Source organism: Hippichthys cyanospilos, chromosome 3, assembly GCF_059441005.1.
Source record: "Hippichthys cyanospilos isolate Australia breed blue-spotted pipefish chromosome 3, RoL_Hcya_1.0, whole genome shotgun sequence".
NCBI classification, from domain to species: domain Eukaryota; kingdom Metazoa; phylum Chordata; class Actinopteri; order Syngnathiformes; family Syngnathidae; genus Hippichthys; species Hippichthys cyanospilos.
This window is the reverse complement of record NC_142371.1, coordinates 1,892,501-1,909,607: the sequence shown is the minus strand read 5'-3', so window position 1 is coordinate 1,909,607 and position 17,107 is coordinate 1,892,501. Positions and strand designations below refer to the sequence as shown.

Genomic DNA, 17,107 nt, shown 5'->3' with positions numbered 1-17,107 from the left:
CTGTTTTTTTGTTTTTGTTTTGAGGGTCAAGACTTTCTTTTAGAGCAGGGAAGTCAAACTTATTTTCAACATGGGCCACATTGTAGTTATAGTTTCTGTCGAGGGTCGTTATGACTTGAATTTGAAGTATGATCGTCACTGATTTACACTTTTTGAAAACAGAGGCCACTAAAAACTGTTCAAAAGTGAGAATGACAACAACAACAAAAAAAGTATGTAAAATTTGAAGTTTGAAAACCTGTGACTGTCCATCACTCCATCAGTATCTCTAACAACTGGAAGACGCCCAATGTGATTAATTGTGGTTGTCTATTTTTATTTATTTATTTTTTGGTCAACTTAAGGTAACATGCTCATTATTTCGAGTGGATTACAATGTACTCGAGGAAAATCACACGACAGCAACCGTTAACAATAAAAACATTTTATTCCATCACATGATGACTCACACATATTTGTTAAATTAATACCATCAATTGATTGCTTCCATATAGCCAAATGTTTTGTATGGATAAAATGTTCCTTCCAGATGCTGCAACTTCAGCCTGGCTGTATCAAGACCAAGCGAAGCCCTTTCTGCACAAAAACTCCAGCTCACCATCTCCATGGAAACAGGGTAAGCCCCATACATTGCCACAGCAACAACAGTCAATATATATATATATATATATATATATATATATATATATATATATATATATATATATATATATATATATATATATATATATATATATATATATATATATATATATATATATACTGAATATATATTTCCGTTTTTTGCAATGCCACACTATTACACATAAGAATACGTGCGAGTGTAAATTTACTGCATTTGTGTGGAACAATTGGGCTGAGTTTGCAACTGGGATCCAAACAAAGCAGCTCATTTGGCCATGTCCTCGGCCACAGCCTTGCCCATCTTGTCCTTTAAATAAGCCAACTTCTGATGTTCCGTCTTCAGCTCCATCCACTCGTAATAAGGAACCTGAAACAGCAACGCGTGTTTTGCGATGCCGCCATAGGAAAAGGTATCAGCAGTGCCATAAACAAAAAAAAAAGTTTGACCATCAGTTCCCTTTTAATTACAGAATTGAGATATGGCGTGACCATTGGCATCATTAGAAAGGCTCTTACCTCCACTACAATAAGGCCAGATAGTTGCAGGTGTCGCTTCATCATGCTGAAGCGTCCCAGGAGGTCTTTACTCTTGGAGCCAAAGTTGGGGAATTCCCACGCTACAAAAGCGATTCTAAAACACAATGCCAAGAGCACAAACTGAAGAAAGTAGATTCTACAAAAAGAAATTGGAGGCAAAAGGAGACTCTGGTTTATGTTTTTTCTCCCCCCCAACTCACCGTCGTGCACCTTCGGGTAAAGCCTGCTCGCCGCCTCCTTTCGGAAGATGAGGAGCTCTCAGCTGGGACAAGTCAACTGGTTTGTTGTCACTATCTAATACCACTTCACCATCTGAAAAGACATTATAAGGCAAGAACCCATCTAAATGTTGTCACTTGCTGTACAATGTCATGAATTAAAAAAACAAAAGTAATTCTTAAAAATTTCATGAAATGTGATAATCTGGGAAAAGATGGAGCAACTGTCCAAAATTGGTCAAATATATATTATGTAATGAGGTTATTTCGAACCACTTGTTAATATATTCTAGATGTAAGTTGCATGTCAATGTAATCCCCAAATCTATAAATTACATCTTGAAAAAAGCAGCCATCAAAAATATAGGAGCAGGATTTTCCACAAGTTAAATACTTTACTTATTCAGCCGGCATAAAATGTAATATTTCGTTTAAAGAATGCAATAACAGCATTATTTTGAATTTACAATTAATGCCTTTAAAATGCATTTTGCCACTTATAGTCAAATGAAAACTGACATCAAATGTGCTCAAGATCGGTAACAAGCAATTGTGGATCACCTGTTTTCTGGGTTCAGTCGTGACATTTGCAAACTGAGCTGTGATTTGTTGTTACCTGAGCTCTGAGCACATCATTTTCAGCTGACAGCAAGTGGCCAATGCTTTTATAGAGGTATTCATTTTACATGGAAAAAAATGACATCATTATATGCATTCATTCACTGCCAGCCATTTTAAAAACTTTTGACATTTTCAATACCTACAAGATCACGTGCTCAATGATTATTTATACACCAAATCTATCAAATGAAAGCATAGACCTTGCTAGATTTTTCTGCATTTTTTAAAATCAGCAAAAGAAAAACATGCAGATTTACAAATTTCTGTCGTTTCTTCAAGTGGACTCTGAAAATGCGTTCATCTCAGATCTAAAATAGGCCATTGTTGTCATCTACTGGTGATTATGGCGATGAATGAGATACTCCCCATCCCATCCTTGAAGGGAAAAAAATACTTGACGATGGCAGCGAATTTTGTTAATTACAAATAAAACGGCCAAAAATGTAGCGTCTCCTTAAGTAAGCAAGAATGAAACAGATGTGAATTCTGTGATGACTACAGATGCGAGCGGTAGTTCACGCAATACAATGTACAACATATGCTTCCCGTATATTGAGTGTAAGCATGGCCCCTTACCAATCGTCCATCCGTACACAGTGCTGACCCTCGCACGAAGCACGTTACTCCTCCTGTCCACCAAAGCGTCCAACGTCTCTCTGAGGCTGCACTGCAGTGGAGATAGCGGGGACGTACGAGCCGGGACGGGTGGAACGTACACGCCAGATGGCGAGGATTCAGGATGCTCCAATTGTAGAGTAGCGGCGAGATGGAGAAGCTTTTGTCTGTAGTTTTCCTCTCGAACTGGACTGCCATCTGTAGCGGGTTTGTTGATGTAATTAATGATGCGAGAAATGTTAGGACGCTGGTCACTATGCTCACCTGACAGTTTAGCAACATGTTCTCGCTGCAGGAGCGGGAGGAGATAGTGAGGCCTGGCCTGCTGTAGCACGCACAGAGACCATGCGACATCGGTCCGGAGGAAAGGTTCCAGGCCTGAGAGGGAGCTCTCCAGAACAGGATGAACCTGAGCACAACACAAACAAACAACGTTTAACGCAATGCTCTCTCTCTCTCTCTCTATATATATATATATATATATATATATATATATATATATATATATATATATATATATATATATATATATATATATATATATATATATATTTGAAATATGTTTATTATATATTCAATAAAACCAATCAATCAATAAGTAGTACCTTTGCATAAAATTCGTCTCCTTTGTTAGGCTGAAAGTTCAGTCTGGCAAACGTCATGAGCATGTTACACAGCTGCAGATTGCTGTACTTGGCGCTGTGCTCCATATAGTGCTGGTGACACAAAAATACGACGTTAACACTTTGTTGTTTTTTTTTTTAATATAATGTTCAAGCATTTGATCCAGCCTATTCATTCGTATATGGCCATCCATTCGAGCTGCCATATTATGTCTTAACATCCCGACCTTTCCAATGATGATTCCTGTGTTTGACTAGGATTTAGATATAGAGATAAAATGGACACAAAAGTGGACACAAATGAATAGGCCAGGTCGCAGGAGGACGTAGCGTTTCGGCAACAATGAATTCAAAAGTCCTGCCCGACTGACCTCCGCAAAGGCCTCGAAGAGCGGGATGTGAAGCCATTTGAGGAAGCCCATTGACTTTGCAAAACGCGTGACCTCGGCGGGGCTCAGTTCAGAGACCCGAGGCATCAGCTCGGACGCCATTCGCTGAAACACTTGGGATTGGTGGAAATTCAACTTGCCTGGGGAGCCCAATCGTGTGTTAGGAGTGATAATTCAAATTCAATAAAACACAGAAGTAGCAACTACAAACACTGTTATCCTTGTACAGGCGGAAATGTTTTTTGACCGTTCGGCATTTTGAAGCTTAGATTAACCCATCGTTACGGCCTGATGAAGTGAGACTAAACACGGAGAGTGTTATTACCATATGCAAAGGCCATATCGAGTAAGAGCGGAATGGTGAATTCTGCCGACGGTCTCTGGAGGAAATGGTAGGACAGGGCCCTGAGAAGGGGCACGGACCTGCGGTTCAGCACAGCCAAAGACACACACACTTTGCGAATTTCTTCTGCTGAAAAGCTTTCAGCAAGCTCCAAAGCCTACAGAGGAGAAGAAGAGAAGAAAGCTTAGCTCATTAATTCGTTGTGGGACCATTGCTTGGGAAAATGTTGAATTTTTGCTGAATCTGACTTTGGGGCATAAAAAATGAGCTGTACGTTTTGACTTTAAAATTGGGAGAATGTGAATCTGTTTTATTAAAACTGGCATTGGGTATGAATAGGTAATTTTTATGGAAATTGTATTGGTGAAAGTGTTGCATTTTTGATTCATGTAACAATTAATCAACAATTAATAATTGTTAATGGCAATTGATCGTTTGGATTCCATTTGAATTTAAAACGATCAAAATGCCTAAACATTCAGTTTGTGAACAGTAAATATTCTCAAATTTCTGTAGTCCTACATTAAAGCAGACTGATTTTTATGTATAATTGTATTAAATCATTGTTATTTTGGAAAACAATGATGAACATTTTTGCCTATTATTTCAGTTACGTACCAAAGCAACATCTAAATCACGCTTAATGTATGCTTGTGTATTTTTTATTATTATTACTATTATTTCTATTTCTGTATCTATTACAGTACTTCTACAGTATTTCTACTATTTAACCTCTATTTGATATAGAAATGAAGAAATGCTTCTTCTTCTTCGCCCCCCAAAAATGTATTTATCGATTTAAAAAAAAAACTACACAAAAAAAAGAAAAAAGAAAAAGAAATCCATGAATTGATTATTGAAATATTTGTTAGTTGCAGCCCGAGTGAAATTCTCGATTAGTGTAAACTTTTGGTAAGTTGAAAATCGTTCCCAAGGGGAATTGAATTAGCTGAATAATCTAAAATTCAGATGGAAATAACAAACAATAATAATGTGAAGTTGAATGCGCCATTGGAATGAATAATAAACAACCTTTGAAGGAGAGTTGCCCTCATTTGGAATGAATAAGTAATTTTTGGGTGACACGTTGAATTTTAGCACAGTCATGCTGTCTATATTCAATTTGCTGTCAACTGAAAATGACATCACGTGCCTGCAGCACATGTCATTTTCAGTTGACAGTTGACATTATTTTGCTAACTAAACAATTTTACATGGCGGTTTAATGCCATTGAAAATACTTTTTTTTTTTTACTTGCTGTCAACTGAAAATGACATCACATGCCTGGAGCACATGGGATCTCATTTTCAGTTGACAGTCGACATTAATTTGCTAACTAAACGATTTTACATGGCGGTTTAATGATATTGAAAATACATTTTTTTTTACTTGCTTTCAACCGAAAATGACATCACATGCCCTGAGCACATATAAGGTCATTCTCAGAGACATTAAGTAAAAACAAAAAACGTATTGTCAATGGCATTAACCCTCCATGTAAAATTGTTTAGTTAGCAAATTAATTACAAAGCAATAACCCTTTACTGCTGAAAATGGCTGGATAAATGTATTATCCCTTTAAAATTTTCACTAAAACTGATGACATAACTGATCATCATACCTTGTCCTCTAGTCTGTCCATTAGGACAGGCGACACGTATTGTCCTTTGGAAATGAGCCCACTGACAGTTTTGGCATCAGAGATTTCAGTCCAGCGTAGTTCTAGTTGTTTTAGCGCCGCAGTGACGATGGCCACATCCTGCTGTACCTTCCTGCCGGCCCCCCACTCTACTAGGAAGCCCAGTTGCTTATAGCTTAACCGGCGGATCCGCCACAGCACCTCTGTTTGGACAGAACCCAACACCGGATCCACGCTGGGGACGCCGATCACCCAGACAGCCCGCAAAACGGAAATAAGAGCGCTGTTCCATACTGTTGATATCTGGAAGGTAGACAAACGAGTAATTTCTTACAATTTTGACCCTAGGCCCGTACACTGCAAAAAGTAAAAAAGGCTTCTAACAAGATATATATTATTTTTTGGGGTCTAAAAAGGAAAATATTTTGTGCAGTAAAAAAGTCTAAAGAAAAAATATTAATTTCAAACTACTAAATGTAGCATTTCTCCTTTAGAGTTCTATGCTCAATAGATTTATGCTTTTCTCATAACAAGATGGAAAGATGATTTTGAAGGCATTAAAATTGATTTGGAATTATGTTTACTTAAACACACCACATTGTAGTATTTGTTTTGGTTGATAAAGTTTTTACAAAGATATTTGGGGTTGTCTTGTTTTCAAATCACAGCTTTGCAATGGTATAATTAAAAAAAAAATCAAATGTATTGCTAATTTAAGAAAATGCAAGTAGGAAAGTTTTTTTTTTTTTTTAATAGAACTGCAAAGTAGGGCAGCATTATGCCCAAAATATTATTATTTGTAACGATTATTCATCATGTTTGCTCAAACATGTCTATTTTTTTTAAACAAGTAGTATATAAAAAAGGCTTCAAGGCTTGATACTTACAAATAATAATAGTAATAAACTCAAATAGATAAGAGTAAATAATAAAACAAATGAATACGTTGCAACACAGCTAACTTACTTGCTGAGTGCAAACCAATGAAAAAAATAAGTCTACTTACTCAAACTTGCTCAAAATTTCAGACTCATTTTTGCACTCAAATTGTTCTTGAACTTAGAAAAAAAAAAAAACTTAAATTAAGTTTTGTAGGCTAGAAAAAAAAATCTTACCCCATCGGCAGATTTTTCTGCATTAAACAATCAAATTTGCCCAAATTACCGTTTTGTTTTTTTTTTCATCTTGGTTTTTGTCCGGTACTTTTTGTAGTTTAGCTTCCTCACCTGCTGAGTTATTGTATCCATCAAGTCACGCAGCCTTGAGTCCTTGGCGGGCTGTTGGGGAAACCTGGTCTGCGTCTTCTGCATCATCCTCGTCCATGCCAACAGAGTACAAGCCGCTTGATTAGCATTTCCTCCATGTTGTTCCCAGGCTTGCAGGATCTGCTCGGGCATCTCGGCATTTTCCACCATATCCTCCAACTGGGTGCGGGTGGGAATTTTTGAAACCACGTCGGCTTTTGACAGCACACTACTTTCACACATTGATCTCTCTGATGTCAACGGGAGGCACCGATTCCTCCGCAGCTGAACCAGGCCAGCGGCTGATTGAGGTAGGCAGGCAGTTGGGGTTTGAGAAGAGGCCCTGCATAGCAGACGGGCATATCTGCCGAGGAAACTAGTGGCCATTGGGCTCTGGAGGCAAGGCCGCAGCAGAGAGATGAGAATATGTCCTCACTTGTCAGTAGCCCAGAGCACCATTCCACATCAGCCCTAAGATGGTAATGGAAAAATAATTAGTCTAAAATATTTAATCAAAAAACAGTTTAGCAAAATACACTTTAGAAACAGACTTGTGGAATGTTGGGATTGCTGGGAAGTACTTTGAAACACCAATTATGTATACTTTCTTGAGGAAGAAAGCATTTATGATGACGCTGCAGCACATGTGGCCAATTCATGACTTTACAGAAGAGCATGATGTGATTGATATGTAGCAAATGTGTTGTTCCAGCCTAAACATTCAGCTAGCTCAGTTCAGTAATGAAACATTGGGGAGAAAAGGCATACTAATTATCACTCCTTTTTTTTTTTTTTGCTAGTTACTTCACCTATTAGCAAACCTATGGCGATTTTTATGCCATTTTCTTTCTTTTAGTAAAAGCACTTTTAAAGTTATTGAAGGAAGCAAAGTTTTGGTATTCACTTTTGCATATAACTTTACGCTGTACATCAACATCACATTTACTCAGTTATAACAAGACAACAGATTACAAGCCATATTATTAGTGCTAGCATTGAATACAAAACAAAGAGAATTAATTAACACCTAGTCAAATCTATTACGTTTAAGAAAAATATAAACGTTGTAAATGTGTAAATATAGTGGTACTGATAAAAAAATAATTTAATGACACTTAGAAGAAAGCAAATTACTTCCATTTTGTTTTCTGTTCAAAGCTACTCTTAATAGCTCGATAATTATGGCATTTAATTAATTGTTACTCAATAGCAAACTGAGAATTTTCAGTAATACTGTCGTTAATCTGTTTCCTCGCTTTAATTGAGTAAACGTGAAGGGGTTTTATTGCAGTAAATGTTCATTTATTCCTTAACAAACAATCAAAATTTCTACTTTTACGATTGTTTTACACAACTGAGCATGTGAGTACTTTTTCCACATCGGTGCTTCTCACACAGGTGAAGAACCTCATTTTGCTAGTAGCCACTAGCATGTTATATGGCTCTGGAAAACGCCGGTTGTATAACACGAACACTCATTCTTTTAGTCAACGATTAGTTGTATAACAGCTGTGCGGCAAATGTCACCTGTCCTCTTTTGACAAGAAGTCCCGAGAGACAAGACGTGGAAAGAAGGCAACTGTAGTCTTAGGTGTCAAGAAATATGAAATGCTGACCTTGCCGGGGAAAGGAAAGGCGTCTCAATGAGCAATTTCTTCACCTCTCACGGGTTTCTTTGCAAATGGCAGTGGCCCAGCATGAATCGGAGCACTGTTGCCTGTCGCCTATAACGTGCAACAGAGATTAAAATGGTAAAATATACTTATTAGTGCCTCACATGGAAATTCAGGATGCAGTCGCCGGTCGCAGGAAGATTACGTCAGAGGACACCCTTACGTCACATCAAAAAACTACACTTTGTACATTTTTTCCCGTGTTGTTTCTTTTCTTGTTAGAATGTATTCATTTTAGGATATTTATAATTATTTCTTTAACAAGAAAAACATGTAAAAAGGAAATAAAAATTAAAAAACATAAGAGTGCCGGTTGTTGATGCTATTCTTCTTCTGCTACATGTTGCGGGTTTCAAAACAAGTTGAACATATTACCGCCACTTATAGGACCGGAGTATACACTGCAACATAAACAGAAAAGCAGAAGAAAAAGCTATCGGATATTGTCAATACATTTCCACTATCAACACACAGAACCACAGATAAGGCTTCATTTGTTTTTATTCATTTTTTTATTGACATTTTCTTTCATGAAGTAATGAAATATGAACACGTTTATGAATTGGCACTTAAAAAAGAGCTACAAAAATCATTCATTCATTCAATAATAATTCAAAGAGGAAGGATATTGGATATTTGTTGAAACGTGAACGTGTCTTTTAAGTACAATTATGATATTATCTGCAAGGGAAAAAAAAGAGATAAAAACAATTGCTTTTTTTATACTTCGTCTCACCAGTTTTAATTTTAATATAGTGAATTTGGTTATCAAGGAATTCATATTCAAGCATGAGAACAAAATGGGCAAGCAAAAATGTAAGCTGCAGTGTCCTCAGTTTATTCAGTCGCTCACTCGTCCCCTTTATTCACCAGTCCGCGTCCTACTCTACTTTCCAGATGGCTATTTTGCCATCACGCCGGGCAGATCCGCTAAGTACGTAGCGGTCCTCGGCCGAGCAGAGCGTCTCGATACTGTCCGAATGGGCCTGCAGCTCCTTTTCTACTGTCAGAGTCTCGGGGTGTACCACCACAAGCTGGCCTCTCGGCTGACCATCACAATGGCCTCCCACACCGCTCTCTCCACAGCAGCCCACCCAAATCTGGAGGCCCGAGAACATCAATGATAATTGTTCTCATTATTAAAATGAATTATTTGCAATACAGAAACCCGGCTCACCTGGTCCTTGACTCGGATCATGCAGGTGACTCCTGAGCAGCCTGTCAGGGAGATCTTCTTGAAAGCGGCTTTATGGCCATCAGTGTGCCACACGCAGAGCTCGCCTGCGTCAGCCAAGCCGGTCCAAAGCTCACCTCGCTGAAACACACAGAATAAGACTGACAAGTCAAATTTAAGCTCAATTTGAAAATTGAGGCAATTTTCTTTCTCTGCAATCTCAAGCTGAGACGCAATGGAAACATTCCGTTGCCACGCTGGTATTGAGACATGTACATGTATGACAACGCTGCAGATGAGTCACCTCGGGGATGACAATAAAGCTGCTGAATCTACTTGTTGTTCCTCGGAGGTGCTCAGGCAGCGGCAGCCTTCTTTGTGGCATCCCGCTATTTTTGAGCTCCACAATGCTGTCTTCGCAGCCTATAAAACAAGTCATGACGAATCATCAGGAAATGTCGGTGTTATGTGTGTAAAGGGATCACAGAGTGTGCGCTTACAGCACCACAGCGTATCGGCATGAATCTGGATGGAGGAGAGACGCTTGCAGTTGACGTGAAACTGGCGCTTCACCTTCAGGCTGGATGAATCCCACTGCAAGATTGTCCCGTCGCTGCTGCATGAGTACATCTCAGAGCTGCGGAGAAAGACCAGCTTTTTTCTTCCACAGTATTTGCAAATTACTTTAACAATCGTTAAACAAGTGTCTACCTGCTGCACTGATCACTTGCGTCCAACGCGAGTCCAGTCACCTCATGTCTGTGCTCGGTCAGCTGTTTGTTGCAGGACAGGTTGTGCGTGTCGATGATGTAGATAACAGAGTCCTGGGAGCCGATCCACACCTGATCGTGGACCAATCCCAGCATGCAGTTCTGTTGGGGACATCTCTAATTTGTTAGAATCTGCATGGCAGCCTCCGATCGTATGATCAATGTTTTTTTTTTTTTTTTTTTTTTTTCATCTTTTTCATATAAGAGACATCCTGACTGCACTCACTAATTGCGATTGGCCTAGATGGATGGAGTCCTGCAGCATGGACCAGCTCGCAGCATCAAATACAACCACTTGACCCCCGCTGAGCGCCACCCACAGCTTGGGATTCATCTCTTTCTTTGAGTCATCGCATGTCAACTGACCTGTAAGAGAAACGTTTTTCATTGATTTCTTCTTTTCAAATCTTTGTACTGAGTTAAAGACGAGATGCTAATTAAACATACTGAACTATCTTGATGAGGCTAGAAGAAGTGAAAATGATACAAGGCAGGATTAAAGGAGTAATAGTCAAGTTTAAAAAAATATTTTCAATAATGTTTAGTGCAACTAAAATAGTCTAAAAACTTGTTTGTGGAATATGAATTATTAGGTAAAATTGGCCCTTTTTGATCAGAGCTGGTTCGCCAATTAAATCAGTGTCTTTCAGTCAAATCAAGTGACAAAAGATGAATGAAAACATGTGGCTTTTGTGGCTCAATTCATATTCAACAAACAAAATACAAATCAGAATATTGTGTTTTGACTAGTGGGGGTTACATAGACCATTATTTGAAAGAAAACCCACCCTTTAGAAACAATACTGTATGTATCAGAGGTGATATATTCACAGTCCTCAAGGGCAATTAAAAAAACAGTCTGACAAAAGTGCAAGAATATTCAAGGTCCATAAAGTAGTTGTATCAAAAATGAGAAAAGTATCAGTTATGAATGATACTGTTGCTAGGCTTTTCTTGTATTTTTCCAGTTTCACCCAAAGGTCCACTGAAATGAAAGGAGCACATCTTATGACTGCCGAAAATCAAAGTCAATATGCATCAGCAATTTCCATCAAGATTACAAAATGTGATACTATCTCTGATCTCATCACATAAAGATTTGACAACGTTTGACTGAGGCCTTGACAACGTTTGACTGAGGCCTGAGTAACTTGGAAAAAATGTTGTTGACATAAAGATGTCAAACCCAGGCATAAAATATAATTTTATGTTTACATACAACACAACAAGGGTTTTTAAGTTTTTTAAGTTTGAGAAGAAAAAATGACAGTGAAGAAATGTACACAATTATGTACTATCAAATAAGATATGATGCGATATATTAGATTCTTATGTACATGCATGAGAATGATCAGAAAATCGAGTACCTGGAGTGTAAAGCAGCACATGGACAGTCTGGGGCTCCGCAAAGTCCAATGATGGGTTAATTTTGTGTTTTAGTGTTTCAGAGGTAGTTTTAGGCACCATCATGGGCACTGGTTGGAGAAAAATGACAACAATTTAACGATGATAAGAACAAGAACATAACATCATGATGTCTCAGATTTGGACTAGGCTTTGGAAAAGGCCATGCTCCAAAGCATAGCATGTCTTATGGAAGAGCTTTCTTAGAAAGGCCTTTGTTCCTAAAGCACTGCTAATCCTATTTGTTCAACATAAAAAGTGCATTTCACCAATTAAAGAAGGGTTTGTTCAGAAAATTAGTTCTCCCTGAACCCTCGTGGGTTTGGTCCGGGGACTCCACTTTCCCCCCACAGTCCCAAAAACATGCATACTATTTATATTTGACACTTCAAATTTCTATTAAGTGTGATTTTGCGTGTGAATGGTTGCTTGTTTCTGTGTGCCCAGTGACCAGTTCAGGGATGGATGGATGGATGGATGTCAAGCAAAGGAATACGTAGCAGGAGTAAGTCCTCACCTTCATGTTTGATCTTGTCAAAATAAGCTAGTTTTGAGGCAGCACAGATTGACCTTTGGGAAGGCAGACAGCCCACCACGGCATCCATCAGCAGCACATTGGTCAGAGCCTGAGTCATGTACTGAGGGTCCTAAAAAACACATCACCTGAATGGTATTTCATTGCATGATCCCGTTCATTTACAAACTCAAGTACTTGTTTTCCTAACCTTATGTTGGTCGGCCATCTTACGCCCGGCCCACATCTCTTTAACCACAAGGTTCCAGAGATCAGTTTCCGCCTTCAGGTTGGCCTCAAAGGCCTCGAGCTTGCCGGAAGTCTGAATTCGCAGGGAAGGAATGCGCACAAGGAGAAAAGGAGACGAAGCTATCTTCACCTCCTGCATAGAAAAATTGCTCGCTTGGATTTTGATAGAAGACATGATTCGCTCGATGTTTGGCCTAGAAAGGCACCTGTATATTTGTGAACATCGTGATCTCCCTGAAGCCCGGCTGACCCTCTGGGAGCAAGAAGAGACGCTTCTGGGTCATGGCGATTTTACCCACACCATGAGAGGTCTTGACGCAGGACGACAACTTGTAGACGCACTCGCTGTGGTCCAGGTGGTCGATGACTTCGGTGGGGAGGTTGAGGTCTTGAGCCTCTGCCTCACTTTCCTTCCAGAAGGTGTAGAAGCCTTTGAAGAGCTCAGGAGACACTTGCTTTGACTCACCTAGACATATTACACATACAAGCAAAGTCACCTCCACAGGTGCAACAACATGCCATGCTGATCATACATGAGCAATTGGCCTGTTTATTTCACCCTTCAAATTTCATGCCCTTGATAGCATTGGTACTTTTCTGTTGGCTGATTGGTTGATAAGAACAAACCACATTCAACTAATCTGCAGATTACTTTCAAATTTTTTCAATAAAAAACACACACACACACATGTGTATATATATATATATATATATATATATATATATATATATATATATATATATATATATATATATATAGTATATATATACTGTATATATATATATATATATATATATATATATATATATATATATATATATATATATATATATATATATATATATATATATATATATATAATTATTTATTATTACTGGTTTGATCCGTAAGATGTCAGAAAATATGCTAAAATATTTACATTTGTTATCCAAAGTAAGTATGATGTATTTTAGTGATGAAAACAGTGTAGAAAATCAACGTTTTTTATGCTTTAAATGCTGAATTTGTGTGTAACATGTAAAACAAACAGAACCGTTGTTTTTATATGTCTTGTAGCACAATGATCATCATAAATCTGACAATATTTACTGGTGGGTGCTAAAATTTGAGATTTAACACATTCAATCAATAATAATTATCGGTTACCTTGATTATCGGTTAATTGTTGAGTTACCCGTTAATTGTTTCGTTTACTATGCATTATTCAAGTTTTGTATTTTTTCAAAAATCAATTAATATGATGATTCTGAATTTGTCATGCTCTATGTTCTCTGTGTGTGTTCGGCTGTTTTGATTTAATTGGTCAATCTTCTCATTGAGCGTTGGTGAGCAGCGCCAACACCACAGTAAAGGCACAGTACACCCATAATGGATCCCAGTTATTCAGGGCCCGAGTTACTGGGGGACTAGGGGCAGTCCTGACTACCTGCTCAGCAGGAAAATTTCTGAGTTTCAGAGTTTCCTGTCTTTCCTGCCATTTTCATACAGCAACATTTTTGTTAGATCGCTTTGCCACATTATAACGACAATTTCAGAAGTTTCATGATGAAAACAGATGCGGACAGCATATAAATGCCTTGCAGGAAGATTTGAACAACCATGCAAAAAAAAAATCTCCAAGGAGCTGTTATGAAAATTTCTCAAAACCACCTTAAGTAACAAATTATCAAAGTAAACGTTTGCTAAATTTGTTAATCACATCAATGTTAGAAAAGCTGTGAAGAAAAGCGTCCCACACACCTGATCTAACACAATTTCACCAAAATGTCAGAAGACGTTGCTTTCCATTTCTGTTAGTATAATGCGATTTACTTCATGTTCTGCTTTTTTAGTATATTCTAGAAACATTAGGATGTAATCATGGCATGACGAATGTGCAATGCTTGTGACTCTAGGTTGCGAGTGAGTAACTAAACACGCTGTGCATACTGTACATTCCAACGTTAAGGGTCATGTATTATGACAGTTGTATAATTTACAGTCTACGTTATGTACTTCATGCTCAATGCAAATTAGAGTGGAACAGATTATGAAATGATTGCTTGGTTCCACCTTCACAATTTGTACCAGCGATGTGAATAACATCAATATAAAGAGTTCTATGTTAAGGGACTCTTCAAGAAGGCAGGATGCAGGATTTATGCACTTGTTGACCCAGCGTGCTGCCAAATCCAAATGTGGCTGCCAGAAAAAATGTGCGGCAAATGTAATGACTTAAAGTTTGATATGGTCCGTGGCAGTTGTGTTCTGACACGAACAACAAAAGTATTAATCTTATAAACAATACAATAAAAGTATTAATCTTATAAACAGCCATTAAAAATCATAAAGGTTGCCGGACTTAATGCTACTTGTGTAAAAATACATTGTCCTAACATAACTTGATGGGTCACACCTCCTTCATGGGAATATTTGCAAGAGAAAAGTTCCCCTTTGTACACATCGGTCTATTTCCTAACCAACACTTACCGCCAGTGAGAGCATCAAATAACCGATGTATAGTCGCCACATTTTTAACGATCCCGCCCTCTTGGATGCAACGCACAAACTCCTCTCGATCCAGATGGTTACGGGGGAGCTCAAACTTTTTGACATCATCATCGGGCTGCACTGACGGCTTCTCGTTTTCAGTTTTCACCTGCGGGACAATTTAGAGCAATCACAGAGCAATCCAAGAATCATGTGCGGTGTGCTCCATATGGATCATACAATTAGTTTAATGAAATGTGGCGAAGACAAATGAGCTGTACTCCAATTAAAAAAATTTAGGACTGTCGGCAGTCTCTTGTCTGAGCCAAGCAATTAAATGTGTTGGCATAAGGTCCAAAATTTATATCGCAAACATCGACACCAAAGCACCACATTGATGTGTGAGGACATTGATTACTGTACCTTGAGGATGAGTCTCTTGAGTGCAGGCCATCTGTTGGCTTGCTGTTGTTCTTCCTGTATGAGCGAATCCACCAGCCATGTGACCACTTGCGTGGGGAAGATGGCTGTGTCCGTCTTGTAGAGCGTCTGGAAGTCGCCCAGAGCATTGAGGCGACGCTGACACAGCAGATTGGTCAAACCGCGCAGGTAGTAGTATCTAAGGAATCACAAAATAATTTCAGTTAATGGCCCATATTCAAACCCATCCATTAGCACTAGGTCCAAGTGATTAATTGTTGTATAGTAAATATACCTGGCTAATAGAGCAGAGTTGTCATTTTGGACCGAGTTGATCGCCTTGCCAAGGAGATGGATCAGGTCAATGTAATAGTTTTGGACAGTGTGGAAAGACAGAAAATCTGGGAATTCTGGAAGCTTGAATATTGTCACAGGCTTAGGGGGCAATCTTGGGGCTAGGACAAAAGCATACAAATATGAAAATATAAATGTGTGTGGTTGCAGCCAGTCAGTTCAAGCACACGGTGTGTTCTAGTCAGCCTCACCAGGTTCGCACATTAAGATTCTGGTCAGAAGTGAACTTCTTTGAAAGCTCATAGTTTGGTCTTGATCTCCCAGGTTGGGAAGACTCATCCCTTGTCTAGTTATTAGCTTGTTTTCAGGGAGGGAGCTTTTTCTCCGGGCTTGAATCTCCTGCATGGTGGGCCTGCGTGGACTTTCCACTGATGCCTTCATTCTGGCGGAAATAGAATCAGATAAATGTTTATTCAAACAGCCCGTCAACTGTGAAGATAGCATGGCTGGACTTCATGAATCAGAAAATTTCTAACATGACATTACATGGATGCCAGCTGTTGGATGACTTAGGATATGCTACATTAAGGATAGCATATACAATAGGTAACATTACTGTACAATAGTATAAGACATGAGAAAGAAAAAGCTTACTTTTGCATCTCTGATCGAGTGCTTAGTTCCATGCGAGCAAAATTGTCCATCTTCCTGTTGAGACGGTCCCTGAGGAAAGAATGGAAGATGTGTGTCTCCAAAACCTGCAACAAAGGCAGGTCAAAGTCAACACAAGAATATGTCAACACTAGAATATGTTTCTGCAGTAATGCCCCCCATGGGTATGTTAACTCAAGCTCCGGTTACTTTATTGGGCACCGTCAGGGAGAAATTTATCTCAAAGACAAATAAATACATGTCCCGTGAAGGAAGACTTTAAAATAAAACCTTTTTGAGAAAAATCATGCTAGTATTTCTATTTTTTTTATGGCCCTGTGAGTGTGTATGTCATGTGTGTTAAGAAGATAGTTTAATGCATAAAATACAATACAAAAAGCAATTACATTCTTGTAGAAAAGTTGTTCTGATGGTTCTCTACTTTTCAGGAACTCTTCACTGTTAAATACTCGATGTTCGTAGTTCAAATGACTGCTAACAGGCCTGCACAGACAACATAAAAACAGATGACAGTATTTGTAATTTGTTATTTAAAAATAGACTGAGCATTTTCATAAAACACGTGATCATACATGGTTTAAAAAAAAGTCAGAATTAGCTAAAAGGCTAGCAA

General features: G+C 38.5%; 2 protein-coding genes across 3 annotated transcripts in view; both read right to left on the bottom strand.

The window, feature by feature from the left end:
- Window positions 1–772: 772 nt before the first annotated feature.
- On the bottom strand, window positions 773–8,661 carry LOC148425389 (FAST kinase domain-containing protein 4-like). Its single transcript, XM_088410630.1, has 11 exons — window positions 8,471–8,661; window positions 6,837–7,325; window positions 5,593–5,913; window positions 3,953–4,127; window positions 3,610–3,767; window positions 3,221–3,331; window positions 2,880–3,024; window positions 2,577–2,813; window positions 1,362–1,473; window positions 1,141–1,255; window positions 773–991 (listed from the first exon to the last, which is right to left on the bottom strand). Exons 2-11 carry the CDS (start codon window positions 7,239–7,241, stop codon window positions 890–892), a joined length of 1,881 nt encoding a protein of 626 aa, XP_088266756.1. The 5' UTR covers window positions 7,242–7,325; window positions 8,471–8,661; the 3' UTR covers window positions 773–889.
- A 439-nt stretch (window positions 8,662–9,100) lies between these two features.
- Window positions 9,101–17,107, bottom strand: part of LOC148425388 (DENN domain-containing protein 3-like) — a 13,761-nt gene continuing 5,754 nt past the window's right edge. For both annotated transcript variants that reach the window (XM_088411296.1, XM_088411297.1), the window contains exons 12-27: window positions 16,881–16,977; window positions 16,477–16,580; window positions 16,074–16,264; window positions 15,824–15,983; window positions 15,532–15,727; window positions 15,109–15,277; window positions 12,845–13,104; window positions 12,601–12,771; window positions 12,393–12,522; window positions 11,839–11,946; window positions 10,698–10,837; window positions 10,413–10,573; window positions 10,202–10,338; window positions 10,006–10,124; window positions 9,705–9,842; window positions 9,101–9,627 (exon numbers count right to left, since the gene is read on the bottom strand). In XM_088411296.1, coding sequence (XP_088267422.1) covers window positions 9,409–9,627; window positions 9,705–9,842; window positions 10,006–10,124; window positions 10,202–10,338; window positions 10,413–10,573; window positions 10,698–10,837; window positions 11,839–11,946; window positions 12,393–12,522; window positions 12,601–12,771; window positions 12,845–13,104; window positions 15,109–15,277; window positions 15,532–15,727; window positions 15,824–15,983; window positions 16,074–16,264; window positions 16,477–16,580; window positions 16,881–16,977 — 2,500 coding nt within the window. In that variant the 3' untranslated portion in view covers window positions 9,101–9,408. The remainder of the gene's footprint in view (window positions 9,628–9,704; window positions 9,843–10,005; window positions 10,125–10,201; window positions 10,339–10,412; window positions 10,574–10,697; window positions 10,838–11,838; window positions 11,947–12,392; window positions 12,523–12,600; window positions 12,772–12,844; window positions 13,105–15,108; window positions 15,278–15,531; window positions 15,728–15,823; window positions 15,984–16,073; window positions 16,265–16,476; window positions 16,581–16,880; window positions 16,978–17,107) is intronic.

Excerpts from the sequence above, each read along its gene's own strand:
- LOC148425389 (XM_088410630.1), bottom strand. The coding sequence starts at position 7,241 with ATGGCCACTAGTTTCCTCGGCAGATATGCCCGTCTGCTATGCAGGGCC. Across the intron at positions 3,332-3,609 it reads TCTTCGAGGCCTTTGCGGAG|CACTATATGGAGCACAGCGC; the intron begins GTCAGTCGGGCA and ends TTGTGTCACCAG. Across the intron at positions 992-1,140 it reads CTGGCCTTATTGTAGTGGAG|GTTCCTTATTACGAGTGGAT; the intron begins GTAAGAGCCTTT and ends TTGCTGTTTCAG.